General features: G+C 44.8%; 1 protein-coding gene across 4 annotated transcripts in view; it reads right to left on the bottom strand.

Moving 5' to 3' along the window:
- CTNNAL1 (catenin alpha like 1) overlaps positions 1-25,751 on the bottom strand; it is a 131,003-nt gene that overhangs the window by 56,533 nt on the left and 48,719 nt on the right. For 3 of the 4 annotated variants that reach the window (XM_037893398.2, XM_043540314.1, XM_043540315.1), the window contains exons 4-7: positions 24,646-24,765; positions 11,398-11,487; positions 10,917-11,087; positions 7,691-7,891 (exon numbers count right to left, since the gene is read on the bottom strand). In XM_037893398.2, coding sequence (XP_037749326.1) covers positions 7,691-7,891; positions 10,917-11,087; positions 11,398-11,487; positions 24,646-24,765 — 582 coding nt within the window. The remainder of the gene's footprint in view (positions 1-7,690; positions 7,892-10,916; positions 11,088-11,397; positions 11,488-24,645; positions 24,766-25,751) is intronic. The other variant, XM_043540316.1, reaches the window with a different exon arrangement.

Here is a 25,751-nt window from a genome sequence, read left to right as displayed (position 1 = left end):
AAGCATCAGATTCGAATCTTGATACTGATGGGAATGTTCTGACAATGTCTTTTAAGAACATTGCTGATATAGGGTGGGTGAAAATTAAGCAGTTCACCACCACAGGATGAAAGGCTAAATGTACCCATAGCGAACTAATGTACAGGCCTGATGACTTCAAGTAGAGGAGAGGAGAGGAGATTGTCCAGGACAAGAGGAAATCCAGACTCCTCCAGACGCAAAGCATGCATCTGGCTCTACAGGAAGAACTGCTTGCATTTGGTAACATAACACTTTCTTGTAGAAGGTTTCTTACTATTGGGAAAGATGGATTGAACCTACTCTGAGAAGAATTTCTAAGCTTGTTGCACATCCAAAAACCAGGCTGCCAGATGGAGGGATGGTTAGTCCTCCCTTTGCTCTGTGACAGCAGGTCCAGAAATGACTGCAGGTGAACGCGCTGGTGGGAGGCTATCTGCACAGCCATCGTGAACCAGAACTGTCATGGCCAACATGGTGCTATTAAAATCACTGTTGCCTTGTCCCACTTGATCTTTTAGAGGGTGCAAGGTAGGAAGGGAATGGGAGGGAAAGCATACATCAGTGGGCCTGATCATTGCATCCTGTCTGGAGTCATGCCTCAGGGCATCTTGAGAGCAACAGGCAGGGCAATGGTATTCCTGGGTTGCAAAGAGGTCCCATGATGGGAATCCCCACTGATGAAAAATCTGCTGGATCACTGATGAGTGGAGTACCAACTCGTGATCCTCGAGAAAACCTTTGCTCAGAGTGTCTGCTAGGGAGTTCATTACCCCAGCAGGTGTACTGCAGAGAGGGTGATCTGATGCTGGATGCACCAATGCCAGAGCATGACTATTTCCCTACAGAGTGGGGTGGACCTTGGTCCCCTCCGTGCCCCCCAGCTTTGTTTATATAGTTAACAGTGGTTATGCTGTCCAACCTGACCCGGATGTTACTGGATTGGATAAAGGTCAAAAACTTTTTGCACACTTTGTGTTGTGCTCAAAGCTCAAGAAGGTGGATGTGGACGCTGTGTCCCGGTACTGTGAGCTCATCCAGGTGTGCTACCCAGCCCAGCAGAGGCACTTGTAACAAGCGTTTGGGGGAGAGAAAGGGGCGATGGAAACAAACCGCCATATAAACATTGTCCCTCTTGTCTTACTAGGGGAATGATGTCTGGAGACTGAGGAAAATCGAGACACTTTTCTCTGCTTGGAGCACAAACCTTCCTCACCCAATCCGAGAGACCGCAATGGGGGGTCACATAGATGCATGCAGCCATGTGACCTAGCAGGGATAGATTGTTGTCTGAGAGATGAAATGAAGTTAAATGAGGTCTCTCATCACAAGGAATCTGTTCGGTGGTAAGTAGGCCCTGGCTCCAGCTGAGTCCAGATTTGTGCCAATACATTCTGTAGTTGTTGTGGGTGTTAAAGTGGGCTTTCCTGGATTTACCTGAAATCCCAAGGAATTACGCAGGCCAAATAAGGAGGTGACTGATGCCTATATCTCCTGAAGCAATCATCCCATGAGCAGCCAGTCACGTAGGTAGGGAAATATAGGGTGGTTGTGATGGTGCTGGTGTGCTGCCACCACAGCCGTGACTTTTGTAAAAACAGTTGTCCAAGACAAGAGGAAATCCAAACTCCTCCAGAGACAAATTATGCATCTCGCACCACAGGAAGAACTGCTTCCATTTGGCAGCATGACACTTTCTTGTAGAGGGTTTCCTGTTATTGGGAATGACAAGGACATTCTTCAAAAGGCCAGAGTAAAACCTTGTACTGGAAATGCTTTACGCCCACAGTGAAACGCAGGAATTTCCCCGGCACTGGATGGTATCTATATGGAAATAGACGTACTTCAAATTGAGAGCCGCATACCAGTCACCTGCATTCAGGGAGGGGATTATAGTGGCCTGGGTAAAATCATCCTGAATCCTGAGTGGCAGATGAAAATGTTCAGCTGCCTGCGGTCTAGGATGGGTCTCCAGCCAATCAGAAAGTATTTGGAGTAAAAGCTCTTCCACCCACTCCTGTGACAAGGGGGTAGAGGCTCTATTGCCCCTAACTAGACTAAAGAGTCCAGCTCCTTGCTGAGAATCCTCTCGTGAGAAGTGTCCCTGAATAGGGATGAGGAAGGGGTTTTCGAGGAGGGGAAGCAGGAATTCAATCATGCACCAGTTGCAATGATGTCAAAGACCCATTTGCCTGGTATTATACACTGCTATGTCAGAAGGAAATGAGCCAGGCGGCCACCAAAAGGTTTGACGGAGACTGGTTGATAGCTCTCGAGCGTTCCATCAAAATGTCTTCTTAGTAGGCAGCTGAGTCCAGAGAGGGTATGCTGGTGGTGCAATGTCTACCACACTGCACACTCTGGTGTTTTCTTGGCGGCTCACAGATCTTCTAGTGGTAGCACAGCTGAGGGATTGGCCAGTATCTGTGCGGCAGTGACTCAGAATATTTCATGTGAGGAGCCAGGATGTATAATTGCAAGGAGCAGAGGCATACTAATCCTTAAGGGAATGAAGTGACATACCTTCTCTCACTGAAAAGGTTGTTACCCTCAAAGGGGAGATCTTCAGTCTCCTGGACCTACACTGGGAACCCAGAGGGCTGCAGCCAAGAGGCCCACCACATAACCACTGAGGTTGCCCTGACACAGGAAGCCATATCCACTGCATCAAGTGACAATCTGGCTACCAGTTTCCCTTCATTTAAGATAGACCCCAGTTTCAGGCTACATTCCAGTGGTAATAAACTGATGATCTCTGACTGTGTGGCGTAATGAATAAAATCATATTTTGACATGAGTTCTTGGTAGCTCAGAATATGGAATAGCCTGGATGACAAAAAGTTCTTTATGCTGAAGAGATCTAGTCTCTTGGTATCCTTGTCCAAAGGGGCAGACTTGGGTTGAAGTCCCTTGTCATCTAAGTGGTCATGGAGGAGAACAAAGTTCAGGTTACAGTTTAAAACCAATATCCCGCCCCTTTGGAGGGAACAAAACATTTTTTCTCAGCCCTCTTTGACGGCTGCTGTGTGCCACATATCCCTAGCAGGCTCCAAAATGGCCTAGGGAGAGCCATGTAGGAAGGAGCTATGGACTGAAGAATGTCCATGGGTGAGATCCTGAACCTTTTTCAGCAATCCTCATCAGCAGTTCCTAGCACTGTCTGTTCTCATCCGGAAGGGAGGGAGAGGCCAGCACCACTGCCTCATCCAGAGAAGATGATGCTGTCAGCACACCTGCTGGCACACTGGCTGTTCTTGCTTCCCCACTTTCTCTGAGAGGTGTGAGGCTCCTTTCTTAGAGGCGCTGTCTGCCAAAAGCTGTGCCCTGGGTTCTCACAGTCTGGAGCTCGATGACATGGATCCAAAGAGCTCCTGTGTGGCCAATGTGGGATCATATGGGTATGGAGGTGGGCCTGATGGGGGGGTACCACTTATCTCTAGCTCCACAGTATATGTCACTGGGATGTAGGGGCCTCTGGATGCTCTCTCTGGGCTGCTGTCCCAGGTCTGAATCATTGGGGAAACCAGCAGCACCACCTCCTGTTCATCCATGGGGTAAATCATCCAACTCCGTTGGTACTATCTGTCTTGTAGCACCACAGTCAAAGGCATATCTCAGCAACCAGCAGCTTGACATTGTCAAAGCACCCATGGGCCAGCCACTGTTTGGGACCATAAAATGACACGTGGATGGTGTAATGATGCCTCTCACCAGAGCCAGGTTTAACAGAATCAGCAGCTCAGGGTCTGGGTAAGGCACCAGGTCCTTGAGAAGGGTGTAATGAGGTTTAGTGGGAGAACTGGCTGGGGTCTTCAGAGGTTGGTCTGCTCGTGCAAGCGTGGCCACGGTGGCCCTTAGTGCGATGTGGTATGGCTGGCGCAAATGGCAAGTGATCCTTTCTAACTACAACTAAACTAACTTACATGTCAAAGTCTGGGCTAATGTTTGAGGGCTATGGACACAGGAAGGCTCTGTCTCAGATCATAGCCAACAGAAAGGATCTGGAGATCAGAGAGGAACTCAACAGTAACAGAAATTTGTCAGGAACTTCCAAGGAGAGGGGCGTGTGTCACTTAGCCCATGAAAAGTAAGCCCTGCAAGAGGAGAGAATTTGGGGGATATGAGCTGGGGAGAGGAAAGATGCTCCAGATACATTAAAGTCATTACAAGAGTCTGATCAGTGGGGATCTCGCTGAGAACGAAGGCCTTCCGGTAGGTGAGCTGAGGCGGGGACAGAGATTGCGGCGAAGGAGACCTGCAACTGCGGTCCGATGCCCGAGGGTGTTCCGCGAGTCTATGCTGCTGTACTCTGGTGGATTTGCTCTTTGGTGCTGGGGGCAGGGCCGACTCAGTCCCTTGACGTGGCACCTGTGGAGCCGGTCGGCTTTGCTCTTTAGCCGCCGGAAAAACTTCGGGCCCTGAAGGCCCCACTGTGGGCTGGGAGCTCGTGCCACTGCCCGGGGTGGGGGGCGGGTCCCTGATCGGGCTTGAGGGTCTGACCGCCGCAATACGCCCTTGAAGCCCCAAAGTGGGCACATGGCCTGACATAGGTCCTTTGCCCATAAGCCCACGGTCCTTCGGCGCCGAAGGGCTCCGCTTCTTCTGCCACTTCCTGGGCACCAGTGAGGGGGAGCGGTCTGAGCCGAGTCTGGTGCTGGTAGTGCGCTCCACACCAAAGCTGATCCACTCAGCACGGGGTCAGCCGTGGAGGACTCCGGCGCAGGACAAAGAGCCAATTCCATTAGGAGAGCCCTCAAGTGGATATCCCGCTCCTTCTGGGTACGAGGGCGAAAGGTTTTACAAATATGACACTTGTGTCTGGGAGAAAGCCCGAGGAAGGACTTGAGACAACTGTCGTGTGGACCGCTGATGGGCATCGGTCTGCTGCATGTTGAACACGACTTAAAGCCGAGAGAGTGGGGCATGCCCTGCTTGGGATGAAGACCCAGATGGGACTCCAACTGCTAACTAACAACTATACTTAACAGTTACTTAGGTAACACTATCAACAAACTATTTACAGAAGGCTCTAAGGCACGAAGTCCACTGTGGACAAGACGAAACCGCTAGCCTTTGCTACGCAAGTAAAGGCACTCGGACTAACCACTATGGGCAGTAAGAAGGAACTGAGAGCAGGGCCAGCAGCACCTGATATACCGCTGCATGAGCGCACTACTCCAGAGGGCGCCACAGCTGGCCCTAAGAATACCACTGAGGCAGAAATCTCTGGCAAAACCCAAAATGGAATTGACATGAGCAAGTACTCAAAGAACTTTAAAACAAACAAACAAAAAATAGGACAGATTCTGATCTCATCACGTGACTCCGTGATCTGGAGTATGGGCCTAGAAGGCACATCCCTTAATCAAGCCCTGAAAGGGGCAAATACAGGATGGAATATACTACATCTCCCATATATTATGGGAAATCAGTACTGGCAGACATAGGACCTGAGTCCCTTCTGCCCAGATATACAATGGATCCAAATGCAAAATCCATTAAACTGAACCCCATAAGGCCATCTCTTACTGGAGTCAAGAGGAAGAATGGAAACTGAGGGAGAAAGTCTAAGCAATATCCCTTCCATAGGGTATACAAAGCATCTTTGTCCTGAACAAATAAAAGCCAAGGAACTGAAGCTTTCTAAACTGCTGTCAGACTTTAGTGACTACTTGTACAGTGCTAGTAAAGCTTTATCTTGCTTAGGACTCCCCAGAAGCATCTGCAAGAGGACTTTAAACATGAAGCAATACAGGAAAGAAAAAAAGATCTTTTAAGCTGTTGCCCCAGGACAGAGGCATTTAAAGCTTGGGTAAGCTCTACCTGAAAATTGTGGCTGTCCTTGTTTATGCTTGAGATTTGCACTGGTCCAGCTACATTGCCAAATTCCCAGTGTGGACACGGTCTTAGAAAGTCAGGTGCTACGCAAAGGAATCACAGACTATCAGGGTTGGAAGGGACCTCAGGAGGTCATCTAGTCCAACCCCCTGCTCAAAGCAGGATCAATCCCCAATTTTTGCTCCAGATCCCTAAATGGCCCCCTCAGGGATCTGAACTCTCAACCCTGGGTTTAGCAGGCCAATGCTCAAACCACTGAGCTATCCCTGCCCCCCTCCCCTGCTTTCTGTAATGCTACTTGTGCATTCTTCGACATCCGAGTATGAGTGACATATGATCCTTGTTCAAAAGCTTTAAATATCAGTCCATAATTTTTTGTAAAAAGTAAACTGTAAGTAAGGTTTCTAACTAGACTACAGATTAACCCGGAGGTGGGCAAACTACGGCCCGCGGGACCGTCCTACCCGGCCCCTGAGCTCCCGGCCGGGGAGGCTAGAACCCGGCCCCTCCCCGCTGTTCCCCCTCCCCTGCAGCCACGCTGCCGCGCAGGCAGTGCAACTTGTGCCTGCCCACTTCCCAATAAGCCTGTCCTGCCACTCTGAGTGGCATGGTAAGGGGGTGGGGGGAGGGAGGTGTTGGATAGGGGGTAGGGGGCAGTCAGGAGACAGGGAGCAGAGGGGTTGCATAGGGGGTGGGGTCCCGTGGGGGTGGTTAGGGGCAGGGGTTCCTGGGAGGCGGTCAGGGGGCACGAAGTGGGAGGGGGAGATGACCAGCCTGTTTGGGAAGCCACAGCCTTCCCTACCCGGCCCTCCATACCATTTCACAACCCCGATGTGGCCCTCAGGCCAAAAAGTTTGCCCACCCCTGGATTAACCCAATATCTTCCAAAGTGTGGGACACAGCCTGGGAAAGCACAGAGGAGTCTACTCGAGAGAACCCAGGCCTCTCAATTATTCTCCAGAGCCTCAGCTTCCATTAAAAACATCAGTCTCCACCTGTTAAGATTAGGAAGAAAACCTTGAAAATGTGACCCAAATATGAGCGTGATGTCTGTCCATTTGAGGCACCCTAGAGACTAACAAATTTATTTGAGCATAAGCTTTCGTGAGCTACAGCTCACTAACACGGCTGCTACTCTGAAACCTGTCCATTTGAGTGGACACTCATTCTGAGCAGACTTTCAACATTACATCGGGGGGCTGATAGGGCTACACAATTGTTTTCATATTCCTGAAAGGGAATTCAGCTTTCAAAAGTTTTGAACGTTCTGGATTAGCCTGTACACTGAATTTCAGTGAAACAAAAAAACTGACCACCTCTACCAATTTAAAACCTCCACAAGTAACAAAATTATTTTTGAACACTAAAAATACTGGAAAAGTAGGACACATGACTAGGTATTCCATTAGTATATTTTAACTTAAAATATTCCACCGGCTACTACTTTTGTTTTTAATTAAAAAGCTAATGTTCTCTTTTTTTGGAAGAGAGAAAATAATTAAAAGAATTACTGTTGAGTAATGAGATAATCAAGTAAGGAGCTACAACGCTCTCTGAAAAGAATGCCATGCAATTGTTCACCGCAAGGATGGTGGCCAGAATTCAGAGCATTATGGGGGAACAGAAGGAGATAGACTAAAACAATGGAAAACTAAAATATCCTCAAGGCTGCAAGAGCAATGTAGAGGACTTGGGTGGAGGTTGCTATAAAGAACTGCTTTTTGATATATTACATGCATTCTGTTTTCTTAAACCAAAAAAGACAAAAAGTCTAAAAAATATGTTTCTTTCCAAAGTATAGATGAAAAGATTTACTTTGCTAAAAAGCTCTTACAGCTTGCATCCACACTGAAACCAGCTGCTCTAGTTCCATTTTAGCCTGCTTGGACTGCTCCAAGATGCGTTCTCTGTGTTCATGGCTGGTGTAGGCAGAATCAGTAAAGTCTTCTGTGTGTTCCAGAATGAGTTCCAGCATTGTTGAAAGATTCTCCTTAGAGAGAAAATAAAGATTCTCCCGAAGACCTTCCACCTTATTCTGTAAAGGATAAAATTCAGTTCCCTGTGAATCATTCATGTAAATACAGATAGTGCACGTATCGTGCCTTTTCTCCCACCCTTCAGCTTTCCTTTAGCCTACTGTTCGCACTTTCTGCCAATGAGAAATTATTTTACCCACCCGCAGCCATCCATTTTGTTTCTTCACCTACTAGCACCATTAGCAATGTAATTTGTATCTCACCACTGAAACAAACAGCAAAGTTAAGCATATTTCAATATTTCTGTACTATAATAGTTCTGCTGTGAATAGGAAGATAAACGCAATCTAGTGACTGTTGCTAAACATAATGTGGTATTCATGTTTTGTTTGGTCTTTTACACACCCTCCTGCATTCAAAATTTTTATAAAAATTTTACATATAGTAAAGTGCGTATTCTTGGGCAGCCGCATCATGGGAATCTTGACCAAATTTTAGGTGCAGGGATATAGAAAGAAGAGTAGCACAACCTCCAGGGAACGGATATATCAGATAAGATCAAAGTCAGGATGCAAAGTGCCAAAAGAGCCTCTCTCCTGATTGCCATCCTGAGGAATAAGTCTTGGGCAGGACAGACTGTCAAGTGTTCAGCTAAGACATCCATTTAATCAGAAACATGTTCTCAGTGGGATGTGATATCCAATGGAATTTTAGCAGAGCAAGATTAAATGAGCAGAAGAGATGATTTTGGATTAGAACAGTTTCTTCAAAATGACAGTTTGCTCTTATACACTCCTTTCACAGAAGGGTGATGTTTTTAGTGTGTAGCTTTTAAAATGTTAGAAGTTTAATTACCAATGATCAACTAGGAGCTTCCTTAGTCCACCTCCTAATGACTTATTTTAGGGAAATGCTGGCTGCGACATTATGGGTACATCTACACAGCACACTAAGCCCAGACCTGTGTGACCCATGCCTGCAGACTTGGCATTTCCACGTCTGCCCTTGAACATCCACAATGCATTGGAAACCCAGGCCTAACAGCCATGCTGGAGCATCCATACTACAATAAGCAGACCCAAGTCAAAACTTCAGCTTTTGTGGGTGTGTGGGCTATTGCACTTTTGCCAGCTGTAGCTGCTCTAGGGCTTGGTTCACAGAGGGCGTTGGGAGAACTTGTCTGTCTATCCCATGGAAGTTAATTGTGTGTGTTTTCGGTGGCTTTACCCCATGAACACATCCTACCAACCTATTTTGTGTCCATATACTCCCAGCAGCCAGAGGAGATAGGGGTACTGTCATTTCAGTAACAACTCAGCTGATGCTGCTTATGCCTCTTGCCTTGGCCGCAGATTTCCCCTATCTATACCAGTGCTTCTGGAGAAGGGCCGCAAGCAAAGATTGGTGGGATCACATTGTCATGCGGACATGGGAATGACCAACAGTAGGTCCTGAACTTTCACATGAAGAAGCAGATGTTCCGGAGGTTTGTGATCAGCTTTCCCTATCTTCCAGCACCAGGACACCCATATAACAGAGGCCATGCTGGTCCAAACACAGGTTGCTATAGCCATAAGTATGCTGGCTACCTCAGACTGCTACAGTTTGGAATTGGCAAATCAATTGTGAGGATTGTTGTGGCAGAGATTTCTGAGCAGAGGATGTACCCAAAGGTGATGGGCATTACAAATGTTCCTGAAATAATTGCTGGCTTTCAGTGAATGAGTTTTCCAATCTGCGCCGGGACCACGGAGGGACTCATGCCTATAAATTATACACTGGAAGCACGAGTACATAAACCACAAAGGTACTACTCCATCGTTATTCAGGCCCTGGTCAACCACAGGGGCAGATTCATGGACATTAATGTCGCATGCACTGGCATGGTGCATGATGCCAGGGTGTTCCAGAGATCAAGACTTTACAGTCATGGAGAAACTGGGACATTATTCCCATTGAATGACATGCTGATAAATGGAGTCACTGTCCCTACTGTTATTCTAGGAAATCCCACTTACCTGTTGCCATGGCTTATGAAACCATATCCTCATTTCAGAGGACCTAGCAAAAGAAGGTTCAGCGACACACTCAGTAGCTGTAGGAAGGTCCTGGAATGGGACGTTAACATCGTTGACTTGCTGCTTTATTCACTCTCTACATTGTTCTGTTGTCCACCTGATCTCCAACACTGCCATCTGCTTGGATACAGTTTCGTAGACATGATTATTTCTTGTGCTCTTGACGAAGTTGAATGTTTTGCTCTCCTTGCACCAGAGTTTTACTAGAATCCAGCTCCGTTTCTCAGGCCAGTTGGCAATGTGCTTGATGCAGGACTTGATCTTACTGCTGGCCATTCAAATACACGCTGGCATTGATTGTGTTTTCAGTTGAACAGTCCATGTGGAAGTGAAGGGTTAAATGCCAAACAGCTGCATTTGAACCAGGAGGTTGCTTTCAGTTCCTGGGAAGTGAGTGCAAAGCTTTGGGATTGAAGGGCTAGGAAGCACAGCCGCAGAGGACTGTGGGATATCATTGTTGGACTCTGAATCTGGCAACCTGGACTTGACCTAGCAGCCACATAGCAATGCCTGAGGCTTTGAATCATTTCAAGGGGGACTGAGGCTCTGACACGCCCCACCCCCACCCCACAGCAGGGTCTGTGAATCCGAGTGAATGATTTCAGTGTGGACAGAAGCAGGGCTTGGCCTTAAACCTATGTCAGAGCCCGGAGTTAGTGCTGTGTAGACATACCCTACTATCTGGGCCGCCTAGGAGTGAGAGTTGAGAACAGCACTTCAACATAGCATATAGAGCTGAATACATTTTGATCTACTCCCCTGCGTGTTAGAAGTGGTTGGAATACTAGCAGGATGATGTGCAGTGGCAGGATCAGACAAACCATAACCATCTTTTTTCAAACTATGATGAACTTCTGGGAGCTTTGTGCAAGGCCTGATATTGGAAACTGCCACTCATTTAAGGTGCAGAGAAATTAGTTTCCTAGTGTACATATGTATTTTTGAAATTTATGCTGTAATCAAATTCTTTTAAGCCATAGAATAATAATACTGTCTTTATCCTTACCTTGAATTCTTTGATGCTAGTATATATACTTATGGGGGCCATTTCATTCTCTCCACTGGGTCTAGAGTCAGTTACGATCTCTATTACTTGCTCCAAAGCTAATCTCATTCGGTGAAACACTCCTTCTTTGTTTAAAAGAGCAGATTCACAGTCAGGATGCCTCAGACATGTCTTTAAAAGTAAATTTAACATATTACCCAAAAGTCCACATGTAGTATAATGAAACAAATACTCATTTCTATACCCAGCCTAAAGCAAAAATGTGTAATGTTATTACAAATTCCTTCAATTAACTTACTATTGCATATGGCAACATTTTTAGCATTACTCATGGAAAAGCCTCTCCCCAACATCATTTTACGTTCAAATTTCTTTTGTTGCAATCTTTATAAATATAGCTGGGGAAACAGGGTTATGTTATTCCCACCAGCTACTATAATCTGTGGTTCACCAACACTGAGTAAAGTATGAGAAGCGTTACCTTTGAAGCAGTGAGAAGCATCATGGTGCACTTCTCAAGGACAGCCCTAGCTGCTGCCATTCTAGCTTTTTTCTTTTCATCCTTTAAATCCTATGTAAAGGAAATGAAAACACTGAGTATTCTTGGATGATAGCTGAAGAAATTAGCTGCTTATAAACAAAGAAAAGAACCAACAAAAAGTTAAAAGTTGTCTTTTTTTTTTTTCAGCTACTTTATGATGTGTGAGTCTTGAAATATCAGTCTATTCCCAACAGATAACTTCTTGGAAATCTAGAATACATGCAGAATTATGACATCACAAAACAAGAAACCTGAGCAACTGAAGGGAGACATTTTATGTCGGACTATTTGAAAATTATATTTTATTTCTGTTAACATCCATTTGAGTCAAACTCGTGGAAGAAAAGGTCTCCGATATATTCAATATCCCAGATCCTCCAGCTATGTCCTAAGAAAGTTCCCACTCCTTTAATTTGCTAATCCAAAGGAGTCCTCTTGAATAAACAGGAAGGCAAGACATGATATTTTAATGTAAAAACTAAGCAAAAAAATCCATCCCAAAATAAAATGGTGTGCAGGCAAGTGAGAGGGAAAGGTAGAGGGAGAAATCAGATCCTCAATAGATCATAAAGCAAATAAGAAGCATAAACCAACTACTTTTTTGTTAGGTCATCTTTGAAAAACTCGCCAAACCAAAGAACGAGAAATCTTCGTAAAGAAAGAGGCTATAAAAGTATTCTTCTTTTAAAAAGAAGAATAGTATTATGTAATTACAACCTTGGCGGTTAAAATATTAAATGCATAAAATTTTACTTGATGAAACACTTAAGCGGCTTAGCTAGAAACCAATCTATTTGTATGGAAAGGAACTCAATAACAGTAGAAATTTGTCAGGAAGTTCCCAGGAGAGGGGTGTGTGTCACTTAGCCCATGGAAAGTAAGCCCTGCAAGAGGAGAGAATTTGAGGGATATAAGCTGGAGAGAGGAAAGATGCTCCAGACACACTGAAGTCATTATAAGAGCAAAGAGTTAAAGATGAAAAAAGTCTTCCACACACCAGCAGAACTCAGTTGCATAGTGTCTTAATCTTTAAAGAAATGAGGGCCCTTTCATCACTCCAGCTCAAATACTCTTAAGTTCTTCTTTGAGCAGATGATCACGTGGGTGCTCAACCGGAGGCTGTACACTTGCCTGTGCACTCTCCATTGGAGCTTGTAAATAGCAGCGTTCACAGGTCTATGCCTGCACAGTGCAGCACCTAGTGCTCCAGGCAAGGGCATATAGCTAGGCGCAGACTCGCCACCACTCCAACTCCTGCTCAACCACCTGAACAATTGAGCAAATAGAGCAACTGCAGAATGCTGCTTCCTAGATGTGTTTTCACCTTTCTTACTTATTTGCTTCAATGACTATTTTTTCCAGTTTTGTTAATTTTTCTTAGTTGTAGCACAATTTTGTGCTGGGGGTGAGGAGGGTAATGGGTTCCCCATGGGGTGCTGCCTGGAACTGGGGTACCACTGAGCCCCCCAACCCACCAGATTGGACTCCCACTCACCCTATAATGCTGTGACAAGCTGTGGACATGCTCCCAGTCTCACACTTTCACCAGCACACAGGTAGGGGGACAACCACCTGTACTAACATGCAGACAGGCTTTCTGACCAGCTCCTGTATGGGAAGGCTACACAGCTTGGGCACTTACCAGCTTCTCAGACGCACACCCCCTCTGGAAGGTAAACCCAAAATTATACTGTCTTGCACTGCACAGGGAACTGTACAGCGTAAGCTCATGAAATTCACCTCCCTCCCTCAATGCTGAGAAGAATATACACAGCTTTCTGCCCCAAGTTATGAATTCCACACACAGGTTTTAGACAAAACAAAAACAAGTTTATTAAATACAAAAGATAGATTTTAAGTGATTATAAGGGATAGCAAACAGATCAAAGCAGATTACCTAGCAAATAAACAAAAACGCAATCTAAGCTTAATATACTAAAGGGATTGAATATGAGAGTACCAAAATTCTCACCCTAAACGATGATTTAAGCCAGTTGCTGACATTCTTAAAGGGCAAGCTGCACCTGCTTGCAGCTTAAAACCCCATGTATCCCCTTTCATAGGCTAGAAATCCTTCTAGCCTCAGTTCAGCTCTTCCCCCCAGTTCAGTCCTCCTTCCTCAGATGTTTTCAGGAGTCTCTTTGGATGGGGAGTCAGAGAAGAACCACAATGATGTCACTCCCCTACCTTAAATAGCTTTTGCATACAGCAGAAACCTTGTGTCTCCAAGCTTAGTTCCCACGCCTTTCAGTGGAAAAACACTGGTATTCCACGATGGAGTCCAGTACCACGTGACTCGGTCACATGTCCTTGTAGGGTCATAGCAGCCATAACTCGGAGGCTGTTTGTAGCGTCCTCAGGAAGGCTCCCCGGCAGGAGATTAGCTTCTTCTAAGACCTATTGTTCTCCCTAATGGCCCTTCCCAGCCAGGCATCTAGACTGATTGCTCTCTGCCTAGTGGGCGTTCCTCAGGAGTAAACACATTTGTAGACAATATTCTGACCTTCAGATACCACAATGATACATGCATACAAATAGGACAATCATATTAAGTGAATCATAACCTTTTCAATGATATCTTACATGACCTATCTCGCATAAAATACAGAGTTATGCCATAATCATATCATAACAATATCTCTGTGAAGATCACCGCTGCTCCAACAACCTGAGGCTCAAAATAGAGCAATTGAAGAATGCTGCTTCCTAGCTGCTTTTTCACCTTTCTTACTTATTTGTTTCAATGACTATTTAATTTATTATTTTTTCTAGTTCTGTTAATTTTTCTTAGTTGAAGTACAATTTTGTGCTTGGGGGATTTCCCCTTCCCTAAATTTCTTGACCTTGCAGGCTTTGTGGTCTATGGCACTTCCCTGGACTAAGTCTAAGGCCTCAAGGTACAAGCCCTACCAAACCTGCCCACAAATCTTTTCACCACAGCAACAGGCATTCCAGTTGTCTACAGGCCTTGGAGAACCTCACATCCCATCCAAATGCAAAGTCTACACGGAGTTTAAGGGCAGGTCCCACAAGGATAGAGAAGCTAGACTCAAGCTCTTCCTAATGGAATGCTCCTTATCTCCAGCGGAGTCCGAGTCCCTCTCCCCTGCCCAGTACACCGGGCTCAACCTCTCAGGCCATACCAGTGACTTCCAGTGCTCTGGGGCAGTTTCACAGATGAAGCCCACTGAGAGAAGAAAACTCCTTTTTCCCCACCAAAGACACTCGAAAAAGGAGTAAGTCACCTCTTAGAGCAGACTCAAGGGAGACCTTGCGTGCCACAATGGGTACAACCCAGGCTCCAGCTGACTCTAGTACCAAGGTTTTGGTACCGGCTAGATCAGGGATCTCAAACTCAAATCACCACGAGGGCCACATGAGGACTAGTACATTGGCCTGAGGGCTGCATCACTGAAATCTTTTCATACAATGATACAAAAGTATAATAAAAAATGAAGAGCAATATAGTATGCTATTAAATGTATTAACATTTTTTAAACTGTAATGCAAAGAGGGACTTTAATAAAATATAAACACTCAGTAATGTTTGAAGCTTGACTGCCAGTGGTGTCAGTGCCTATGGTGGGCCGCAGGAAATAACTCTGCGGGCCCCGTGTTTGAGACCCCTGGCCTAGATGTCATCTCAGTTGGAGAAGTCATCAACAAAGCAGCACCAAGAGGAACCTTCCTCTGTACAATCTGACACCTCTAGGCAGTGAGATTCATCTAAAACCAGAGACTCTTAAGAAGACCACTTCAAGGGCACTGGTACAGACAACCTCTTGGAGCCAGAGACCCCATTCAGACCAACTTCTGGCTCTCCCAGTACCATCTTCCTCTTGACATAACCATTCTAAGCACTGAGACATCACCTCATCCACCTCTCCAATTCCACATGCATCTCTAGCACTGCAACCATCCCCATTTCAGGCCCTGGTACCACCTCAGGCTCCTACTGCTCATTATCATAGCCCTCCAATGCCCTCCAGATTTCTTCCTCCCAAGGATCTCATCTCAGATGAACTGCAGTACTCTCTCCTAAAGGGCACTGTAAGAGACTCTTCCTCAATGTCACTTCAACAGTTAGTGACTGAACCCTTACTCGCAAGAACAAGACCTGATTCACTGCCTTCAGTACCAGGCACCAATGCCCAAAGACTCACTATTCAACTCGGAAAATGACATCCTCAGACTCTGAGGTTTTCATACAGGGCTCTATCTCAACACTTACCACACCACGCCTCTTGAGACATACCCTGAAGACAACTTTCTAGAGCCAAGCAGATGCCCTAGGTTCCCTGAGCACAAATACCTGTGGGGATTCTTCCCCTATCCACCTCTACAGTGGGACTACTGGAAAGCCTGGGTAGGTTATGGCACCCAATCTTACAGAGTACCAGCCTACAAAAAACAACAGAAAAACCTGCCAGTACTGCAACAGCCACTGGCACTGCAAGATAGCCCACTAGTACTGAATGTTTCCCTGTTACCCGAGAAGACTCACGAGAAGCGAGAGGCACCAAACGAAGGGTCACCCCCTTCACCCAAGTCTTCCTTATCCCTGACAAGGCAACGATGCTGCTGCTGCCATGGCCTTCTTATGAAGATGACTTTAGGGCCTTCCAGGACTTAATGAAGTGGTCAGCGGAATCCCTCCAGATTCCATTGGAGGAAGTCTAGGAGCCTCAACATTCCCAGGTGGACATTTTACATATCATGCCCCCCTGCAGAGTAAGATATCCCTACCCATCAATGAGGCACTGTCATCACCAGCATTTAATCTATGATACTATCCCATCTACTTAAAAGAGTCAGATAAAAATATTACATTCCAGTCAAGGGAATGGAGTATTTCTTCTCTCATTGCTCCCCAACTTTTTAGCTGTAGGCATGGTCAATGACTGTCAAGCTCGCTCCAGATTCTCTCCTTCTGAGAAGGTGTCTAATCACCTAGATTTCCAGAGTAGGAAAAGCTATTTGTCAGCTGCATATCAATTTCAAGTTGCAAACTACCAGACCTTGATAAGTAAAATATGATTTTAAATAACTATACAAAGTTTGCTCATTTTCTAGAACAACTGCCACAAGACCAAAAGGAACAATTTCCAGCCCTCATTTCAGAGGGTCAGTTGACTGTTAAAGCTTCCCTGCAGGCTACTCTCAGTGACACTGACATGGCTTCACAGTCCTTAGCCACCATTCTAGTACTATCTGCAACAGATCTACAAAGACCCCTAGAAGAGGATTACCCTCCTCTACAACCACCCAGCCTGCATCTTTCTCTAAGTCATCATTTTGACAATAGGGTCAAGGGCCTCAAAAAATCTTTTCATAAAGACCCTCTAACTGCACCATTCTGCCATCTACTCTCCTTCTGGAGATTGCCTATTCCATTCCTACATGCCTGGGAGTTTATCACCACAGACAAGTGGATTCTAGGGGTGATCACTACAAGATACTCCATTCATTGCCATTCTGTCCTGCCAACCCTCCCTTTCATTCTTCCTCTTCAGGGATCTCTCTCACAAGGATCTTCTAATGCACTAAGTCCAATCTCTCCCGCACTTAGGGGCAATCAAGCCAGTTCCTTCTCAATTTGTTGGAAAGGGGTTCTATTCCAAACATTTCCTGGTTCTCAAAAAAGTGGCAGTTGGAGGCTGCTATTAGATCTCAGGAATCTGAACACCTATATCCTATTACAGTACTTCAGGATGGTGATGTTAGCTACCATAATCCCACCCATAGATCCAGGGGGTGTTTCGTTGCCCTCCACCTCCAAGATGCCTATTTTCACGTGTCTAGTCATCCCTCCGTCAAGCATTCTTTGCTTTTTGTAATAGGCTCAGAACATTACCAATACCGCGTCCTTCCCTTTGGGATATCCGTGGCCCTGAGGGTTTTTATGAAGGTCTTCTCAGCAAGAGCATCTCACCTGTGCTAGCGGGGCATCACATTTTTTCCATATCTGGATGACTGGCTCCTTAGAGGCCGCTCCACCTACGAGGCCCAGTCAGTAACAACCAAGGCCGTAGCCCTATTTCAGTTTCTGGGCCTCTGCATCAATCTAAAAGAAGTCTATGTTAATACTAGTTAGAAGGAGGAGGAGCAGGTAGACCCAGAGGCGGATATGAGTACAGTCTTCTTTATTGCGATACTTGTTCCCCTGGACCCAATTGTCCAGTAAGCACTGAATTAGTTACAGCACACTCTTTTTGTTTAGGTTAGTATGTACACGCCTACATCTGCTACAACACCCCACAAACCCTTAAGTAACAAACACCTACTGTTAGTAAACCCACCCCTATATTTTACTCATAGCATTACACTTTTCATCCAGACACTTTTACCTTGAAGATACATTTCTTTGCAATAATCTGTTGCCATAAATCTCCCTCATCAGCAGTTCTCAGGGAGGGAGGAAGGGGCCGTGAGCAGTTCTCAGGGGAGGGAGGAACAGAAGGGAAGATAACATTTCTTTTACCTTCTTTCACAGAAAGGGCATTTCTCCTGAAGCTGCATCCTTATCAACCCTTACAAGCAACAGAGAAGGAAAGAATCTGCAATTTATGTATTAGACAAAGAAATACTGCCTACATATGCCTTTGTCCCCTAATGCCATGTCAGCACATTAGCAGCTTATTGTTATACTTAACCCTAAAATATCCCAACAGTACTGTCCAGCAGATAGACTTCATCAGGGCTGCACTAGACTCCCTAACCACCAGGGTCTACCAGCCCAAGGACAGATTTTCCACTACATCCAGCCTGAACTCTGCTCTACAGCACAACCCCCAAACAACTACAAGGGCCTGTCTACAATCCTTGGTCACACGTTGGTCTCCATGTTCATTATATCACATGCACGACTGCATCTCAGATGCCTTCAGGCCTGGCTAAGGCCTACATACACCTCAAACAGACACAGTCTTTCCAAATGAATCACTGTGCCTCCAGAGGTACTAGACTCTCTCAGGCAGTGGAAACACCCCCTGAATGGGAATCCCATTTTCACATCTACCACTTTTGAAAATTCTTATCACAAATGCTTCTCTCTTGGGTAGGGGGGCGCATGAATAGGGTGCCAGAGCACAGGGCAAATGGGTCCCCATAAGAGATTGTTCCCCATCAACATCCTGGAACTAAGAGCAGTCTGCTATGCATGTCAGCACTTCTTTCATGACACAGCAGGCCCTTCTATCAGGGTAATATTGGACAACAGGACAGCTATATACTATGTACACCAAAGAAGGGGAGCAAGATCCCAATTCTTATTTGCAGAACCACCAAGGCCGTGGAACTGTTGTCTCTTCCATCACTTAGAAAGTTCTGCAGTTTATCTACAGGGCCTTTAGAACACAGTTGCAGACTCAGTGAGCAGGAGCTCAGATCAGGACCACAAGTGGGAGCTCAGAGCTCAACTGCTCCTTCTTCCAAAGAATCTGTCACACCTGAGCCTCCCGAAGGTAAACCTCTTTGCAACCTCAACCAATGTGAAATGTTGCTTTTTCTGGTCCAAGAAAGGATGCAGCCACAGCTCCATGGGAGATGACCTGCTGCTACCTTGGTCGTGCATCCTGCTCTATGCCTACACAGCTATACCTCCAATCCTGAGGACCTCAATCAAATTGATGTAAGAAAGCCATTGCCCTATCTTTGATTGCACCTTCGCGGCTGAAACAAGTGTGGAACTCGGATCTGCTTCAGATCTCTGTGGTGATGCCTCTCTGCCTTCCCTTTGGAGGGACTGGGGGAGGAAATCTCCTGTCACGGAGTCCCAGCACCTAGAATCATCCGAATCTCTCATCTTTGAACCTAAAACTATGGCTCCTCAGCAGTTCTTGGGCATAGAGTTGAACTGCTCAGCTAACGTTCTGTCGGTCCTCTTGTGTAGCAGGAAACTGACTACTTGTAAGACTTATCTGCAAAAGTGAAAACACTCATTCCTGGTGCTGTCACCACTCTTGACAAGCCTCAGAAGCGCTACTCTCAGTGATCCTATATTACCGGTTGGACCTCAAGGCACAAGGTCTGTCAATGAATTCAATTAGAGTACACCTGGCTGCCATTACAGCCTTCTACTCACCTATCAAAGGGGTTTTAGTCTTTGCCAGTCTAACCATGGCAACATTCCTTATGGGTTTATACAATGTATTCCCTCTTATCCAGAACTCTGTACCTCTATGGGACCTCAAACTGGTCCTCAATGCCTTGAGGAATGGCCTACATTTGTGTCAATGGCTACCTGCTCACTCTCCTATCTCAAGACTTCATTCCTGATTGCCATCAACTTGGCCAAAAGAATGGGTGATTTAAGGGTACTCATGGCAGACCTACCATACACCATCTTCTACTGAGACCAAGACATGCTGCACCCCCATCCTTGATTCCTTCCTAAAGTCTGGGTGAAATTTCATATCACACAAGAGATCCATTTATCAGTATTTTATCCTAAGCCCCACACCTAAAGGGAGGAAGATATTCTCCACAAATTAGATGGTGAGGGCCCTCCACAGATGTCAGGAGGGCCCTCACCATCTACCTTGACAGCACTAAGACCTTTAGGACTTGCTCATACTTTGTGTGTCCTTTACCAAAAAGATGAATGGATGGCCAATTTCCACTCAAACTGACATTACCCAAGGTACAATCTGGACTGATGAATAGCTGTCCCCCCTCAATTCTCCAACCTGGGATGCCTTTTACACTGTTTTGCTGTGAGAGCTACCACTCCTTGTCTGTGCGCGCACAGCCTCCAGCATGTAAGTTACTCCCAATTATATTGTGTGCGTGCTATGGCCAGCCACTAATGAATTACACTGCAGAGCAAAACCAGCAAATTCCCAGTCCCAGACTTTCTCCTAGAAAGGTGCGTCTTGTACTGCCCAGCCCTCTCCTGGACAATACAAGCTCATATAAAGTCTGTCATTTTATTAATAGAAAATGATATGCACAAATTCTGTTATACCAAATGAAGTTTCCCAAACATCAATCCAGACATACTGGTTTAGATAAAACAACAAAACAAGTTTATTAACAACAGAAGGATAGATTTTAAGTGATTACAAATAATGAGGCATAAAAGTCAAAATTGGTTACAAGAAAATAAAAGTAAAACACAACTAATGCCTAACTTCACAAGCTAAGTGAATTAAAAGCAGTCTCTCTCACCACATGTTCCAACAGTCTACCTGGCTGAATTTCTTTCAGACAGGATCCCTCTCCAGTCCAAAGCTGTTTCCTTTGTTCTTCAGGTACTGTGGATGCCATGGATAGAGAGAAAGGGAGGAATAATTTGGGGCATCTCCTTTTATAGTTTTCTCTTCTTCAGGAATCACCACCAGCAGAGGTTCAGGAGAAAGCATGTCTGTGTGGATGGGAACCCCAAGCTGTTTCTTTGTCAAGATGTAGATTTTCACCCACATCTTCCTTCCCGCCAAAGAACAGCCACTTAATCAGTTGACGGTCCATTTGATTTTGATGACGCCTGGCTGAGGTGTTGGTTAGCCTTTTTTTCTCTGGGGAATTGGTTTGTCGCTGCTCCCCCCAGACTTGGAACATGTATTAGTAATACCATACAGAGGAATCCTATAACTTTACATGCAATGTCGCTACACATTTTACCAGGACAATAATGATCAGCAAATTATGGGTTTTTCAAATGATACCTCCTAAGGCATACTTTGTACAAAATTTGTCCTAGTCCTGTAAAAGGGGTGCATATAGGGGTATAGACTGTCACAGTGGGTATCACATGGTATCTGAACTTACTATGAAACTGGTGGGATACATCACCCTCACAATGACAGCCCACTCCACGAGGGCTCAGTCCTTCTCTATAGCCCTCCTTTAAGATGCGACCATAGCAGAAATCTGCGGGGCTGCAACCTGGTCCGCAGTTCACGTTTGCCAAACATTACACGATCAGACGTGCATCCAGAGGTGACAATCTTTGGTGATGCAGTCCTCTGAACTGTCTTGAATTCGCCTCCTTAGCACCCGCCTCCACACTGACATGCCACATGGGAGGCTCCTTTGGTGAAGCACCCATAGGGACATACACCCCAAGGAGAGGTTACTTACTTGTACAGTAACTTGGAGTTCCTCAAGGTGTTTTGTCCCTCTGGGTGCTCTACCTTTCTGCCCTCCTTCCTACCTGCTGTGGAGTCTTCCAGCCACCATAGCTGAGAAGGAACTGAACAGGCCATGGGTCCAAGCCTCCCCATAATACCTCACCCGGGAGCATGAGGCAATCCATTGCACAGGCACAGACCTGTGGACACTGCTATTAACAATCTCCAGTGGAAGGTGCACAGACCCATACACATCCTATGGTGGAGCACCACCGGGACAAAAACACCTTGAACTCAAGTTACGGTACAGGTAAGTAACCTTTCCTCCAGCTGCTCAGTTGCATTAAAGGAGAGAAGGAAGTCTTAGGAATTCTGCAGGACAGCTACAAAGACCTCTTCCCTTTAAAACTCAGGAGCCTGATTCTATAGCAAATGACATTATGTACTCGGCATTTTTTAGGCAATTGCTAGAAGCTTAACTTTACTGAAAAAATTATCTACATAGAATATAAGGGAAAGTCACTATCTTTGTAATTCTGCCTTTCTGATGTTATCTTGCACGATTCTCACTTTTAGTCTTAGACCCCTAGTGTGAGGCAAGCAGAACTCTACCAAGACTGAAAGATTTTTAGGAGCATAAAAGGGCCGCCATCCCCTCTTTATAAGGGCAATCATTCTTTGCTCATGGTAATGCAACACCACAAAGCTTAAGCACCACCCTTGAAACTTTCCAGATAATTCCTGATTTAGCAGGAAATGAAGGCTCCTATGATATACTAAGGATTGAATCAGAAGGAAAACCAGAAATAAGAAAGAGGTGGCAGGCTACAGAAGGAATCCTTTCACTGGCCAGGTAACAGAACTGACTGGCAGGCTTAAAAATTACTAAGAGTCGAGCTCTGTGGTCGCTGCCACAGCTCTTCAAAGTTTTATTGCTCTGAGTGTAGAGTTCTGCCTGTCTCACAGCAGGGAGCTGAGACAAAGCAGTCAGAATCCTGCAATAATGGTATCTTTAGGGATTTTAACCCCACTCTGGTTTTAGCTTTCAGGATTTTTAAAAACTTCCTTTTTTTTTTTTTAAAAAAAAGTGTCTACAACTTTTCCAGTTACCAGTATTTAGTAAGCATTATGTAAATACTGTCCTGTCAACATAAAAAATATGAAAGCAATTTCTTAAAAAAAAAAAAATAAGGTGGGAAAACTTAATTAGAAAACACTTAAAAAGGCAGGAAACAGTTTTTTTTTTAAAATAGAAATGTAGTGATGCTAATCAAAAGCTACTTACATCTGTGAAATCACTTCGCTTTTCCATTGCATTCCTTTACCCCAACATTTACTGGTATTTAAGTGCATTTAGACTATAAGCTCTTTAGAGCAGGGACAGTCTCTATTAGGAAAATGACCCATTTCTGATAATGGTCATCAGTAACTGGTCCTCCTCAAAAAGTGTTAAGATTATTTGGCTTCTAGTAAAGCTGAAACAATTCATTTTCAGCATCCTTACAGGAAGAATGAGATGCAGTGTTCCATCAGGACACACTCATAATTCTTACGTAAACAGTTTTGACCTGTCTTTAGTAGCAGCTGAGTAGAGCACAGCTTTAAAAAAAAATCTGAATTACTTCTGAAATTCAGCATCCACACCCCTGCACACAGTACATGTGTTAAATCTGTATGTCTAATAACAAGCTACTAAGGCCCCAACCCTTTAACTGCACCCACATCCACAGACTTCTGACTTCAACAAGGCTCCTTGTGGGCATAAGGGTTTGCCAGAGTGGATCCCTTTGCAAGATGTAGCCATAAAAAAAAAACAAATTACTACTATGCTTAGCATAATTCTACCATAATTTTCACAAATCAAGTAATGTTCAATAGCCCAATCACTGCATAGTTTTCTGAATAGCAAAAGTGTAAATACGCCCAAATTAGTTTTCACTAAGCTTCTGGAAAAGTGTTCACAGTTAATCATAGTCAGCCTTGATCATTGTAGTAGTTAAGCAAGTGTTGAGGGGAATGGGAAAGAAGGGGGGGGGAGGGAGAGTGCTTTATGACAAGATTGTATTTCATCAGCCAGAAGTTATGCGTTTGATGCAAGAATTACTAAGTGAAATTAACTGGTCGCAGTTAGGCAGATAAATCATCATAATGGTCCCTTCTGATCTTAAAAACTCTTAAACAAATGCAGAACACAAGGTCAAGCCTCTAGAGTACATTGAAGGAAACAGTGCCTTGTTTCTCTGAGATGTTCACATTTCACCCTGAGAACAATGAACATACCTAAAGTTTTGCACACACGCCTAGTGTTATTAAACATAATGAAAACACCGACAGTGATGTTTCCCCCTGATAAAACTATGAGACAGCAGCATATTGAAGCCCAAAATACAAAATGACCATTTCAGGAAAGAGGCCTGGCTTCCTTATATTCCTTCAAAACAGTTGCTGATGGATTAAAGCAGAATTAATCATCAGTGATCAAGCCACACTCTCCAAAGAGAATCAAAATTTTGCAGTAACTTCAGCAAGAAATACACAAACAGATCACAGTCTTCGTTCGATCTGGGCAATATTTAGCCTTAATGTGTCACTGACTCGGGGAATATCTGTCCCTTCACAGGGTTCAACTGCCAGTGAGACTTAGGAGAAAAGGAAAAGCTGTAGTTTCCAGGCTGGAGTTTCCCTAATTATCTGTAGCTTGTTTGATGCTGTTCTTTGAGAAGACTGTGCCTTGGGATTGCGGTGAAGGTGCTCATCTGCATTACATGCAAGGTATTAAGTAACAAGAACATGGAGTTAAGCACCTGTTTTGGCAGCTTTCAAATGATAAAATACTGGCAATTTGGTTATCAGATGCCAGAGCAGGCTATTTACATAGCTCCACCCCTTGCTTCTGGAAAATGATGCGCTAAGAATGGCGCTCCCCAGTGAGAGGAGGGGAAAGGAAACTGGGTTTTGGAAACGTCTGCAGGATAAGGATACAAGTATTCATTGTTTTTTTTTTAGTCACACCACAATCATTTTTCCTTTAAAAAAAAGAACCCAAACACCACTGTTGAATAGAGCCAAAAGTCACAATTACTTGAAATAAACCTTGAAGCTTTTCATCAGTACTTACATTTTGTCGGTCTCCAGTTAAATGGGCGAACTCCACCATTTCATTTCCAAACTGACTGAATATTTGCACAAACTCTTGAAAACTACTCACTTTCTCTAGCTGTTCCATTGTTGCAAGAACCTGTAATATGTTGAAGAAAATTAGTTATGATGGCTATTTGTAACCTGTAAAACTGCAGCAGAGTAAGATAAAATTAGGAATTTTCCTAAAAGCATAGAAAGTGTTGTGCAGAAGCTTCTAAAGCACATTTTCATACATTTACATATTAAGCTACATTTTATCTATTAATGAATAGTAATTATTTACTTTCTTAATTTCATCTTTAACAAAACTTTGCAATAAAACTGCTCCTTCAGTAAACAGAGAAGGAGGAAATTTGACTACCAAATGCTATGAGTTGAGAGACAGAGTGCTTGGATTATATACAGATCAATTGGGTCATGTAAGACCATTATTTCAAGTGTTGGAAATGAAGGAAAAGGTGGAGAAAAGCTCTTTTCTTGTAGATGGAAAAATATTTTAAATCATTCTGTTTCAATCAAAATATGAGACCCATTTGTTCTGAAAGCCAACAAGAATAAACATTTTATATTCCCTTTCCTCTCAGAACAAAACCATTTCCCTTTTCTCCCAGTATCTGAAGAAATAAGTTTTAGAAGATCCAGTTTCCCTACTTTAAAAAAAGGGTTTTCAAAGTCCAAGCATCCTATTTAGCTCTGTGGGAGCATCGGGGCTTGTGGCTCTGGGCTTTAGCCCCATAGCTCCTGGCTTTAGCCTCATGGTGTGTGCCTGGGCTTGAGCCTCAAGGATTTAGCCAGCCGCTCCAGGCTTTAGTCTCAAAAGGAGCGCTGGGCTTGCGGCTCCAGTTATGGGGCCCTGCGACCTGCATGAAGCGGCTCGCGGCCCCCCCACCCCCGTCAAGAACCAATGGTCTACACTTCAGGGCAGATTTCTAAAGAATCATAGAAATGTAGGGCTGGAAGGGACCTTGAGAAATCAAAGTCCAGCCCCCTGCGCTGAGACAGAACCAAGTAACCCTAGCCCATTGGTCCCCAAACTTTTTCTGCTCCCTCCCCCGCCCCCGGAACCTGACGGGAACCACGGTC

The sequence above is a fragment of the Chelonia mydas genome, chromosome 2 (genome assembly GCF_015237465.2).
Source record: "Chelonia mydas isolate rCheMyd1 chromosome 2, rCheMyd1.pri.v2, whole genome shotgun sequence".
NCBI lineage: Eukaryota > Metazoa > Chordata > Testudines > Cheloniidae > Chelonia > Chelonia mydas.
This window is presented reverse-complemented; position numbering and strand designations above follow the sequence as displayed.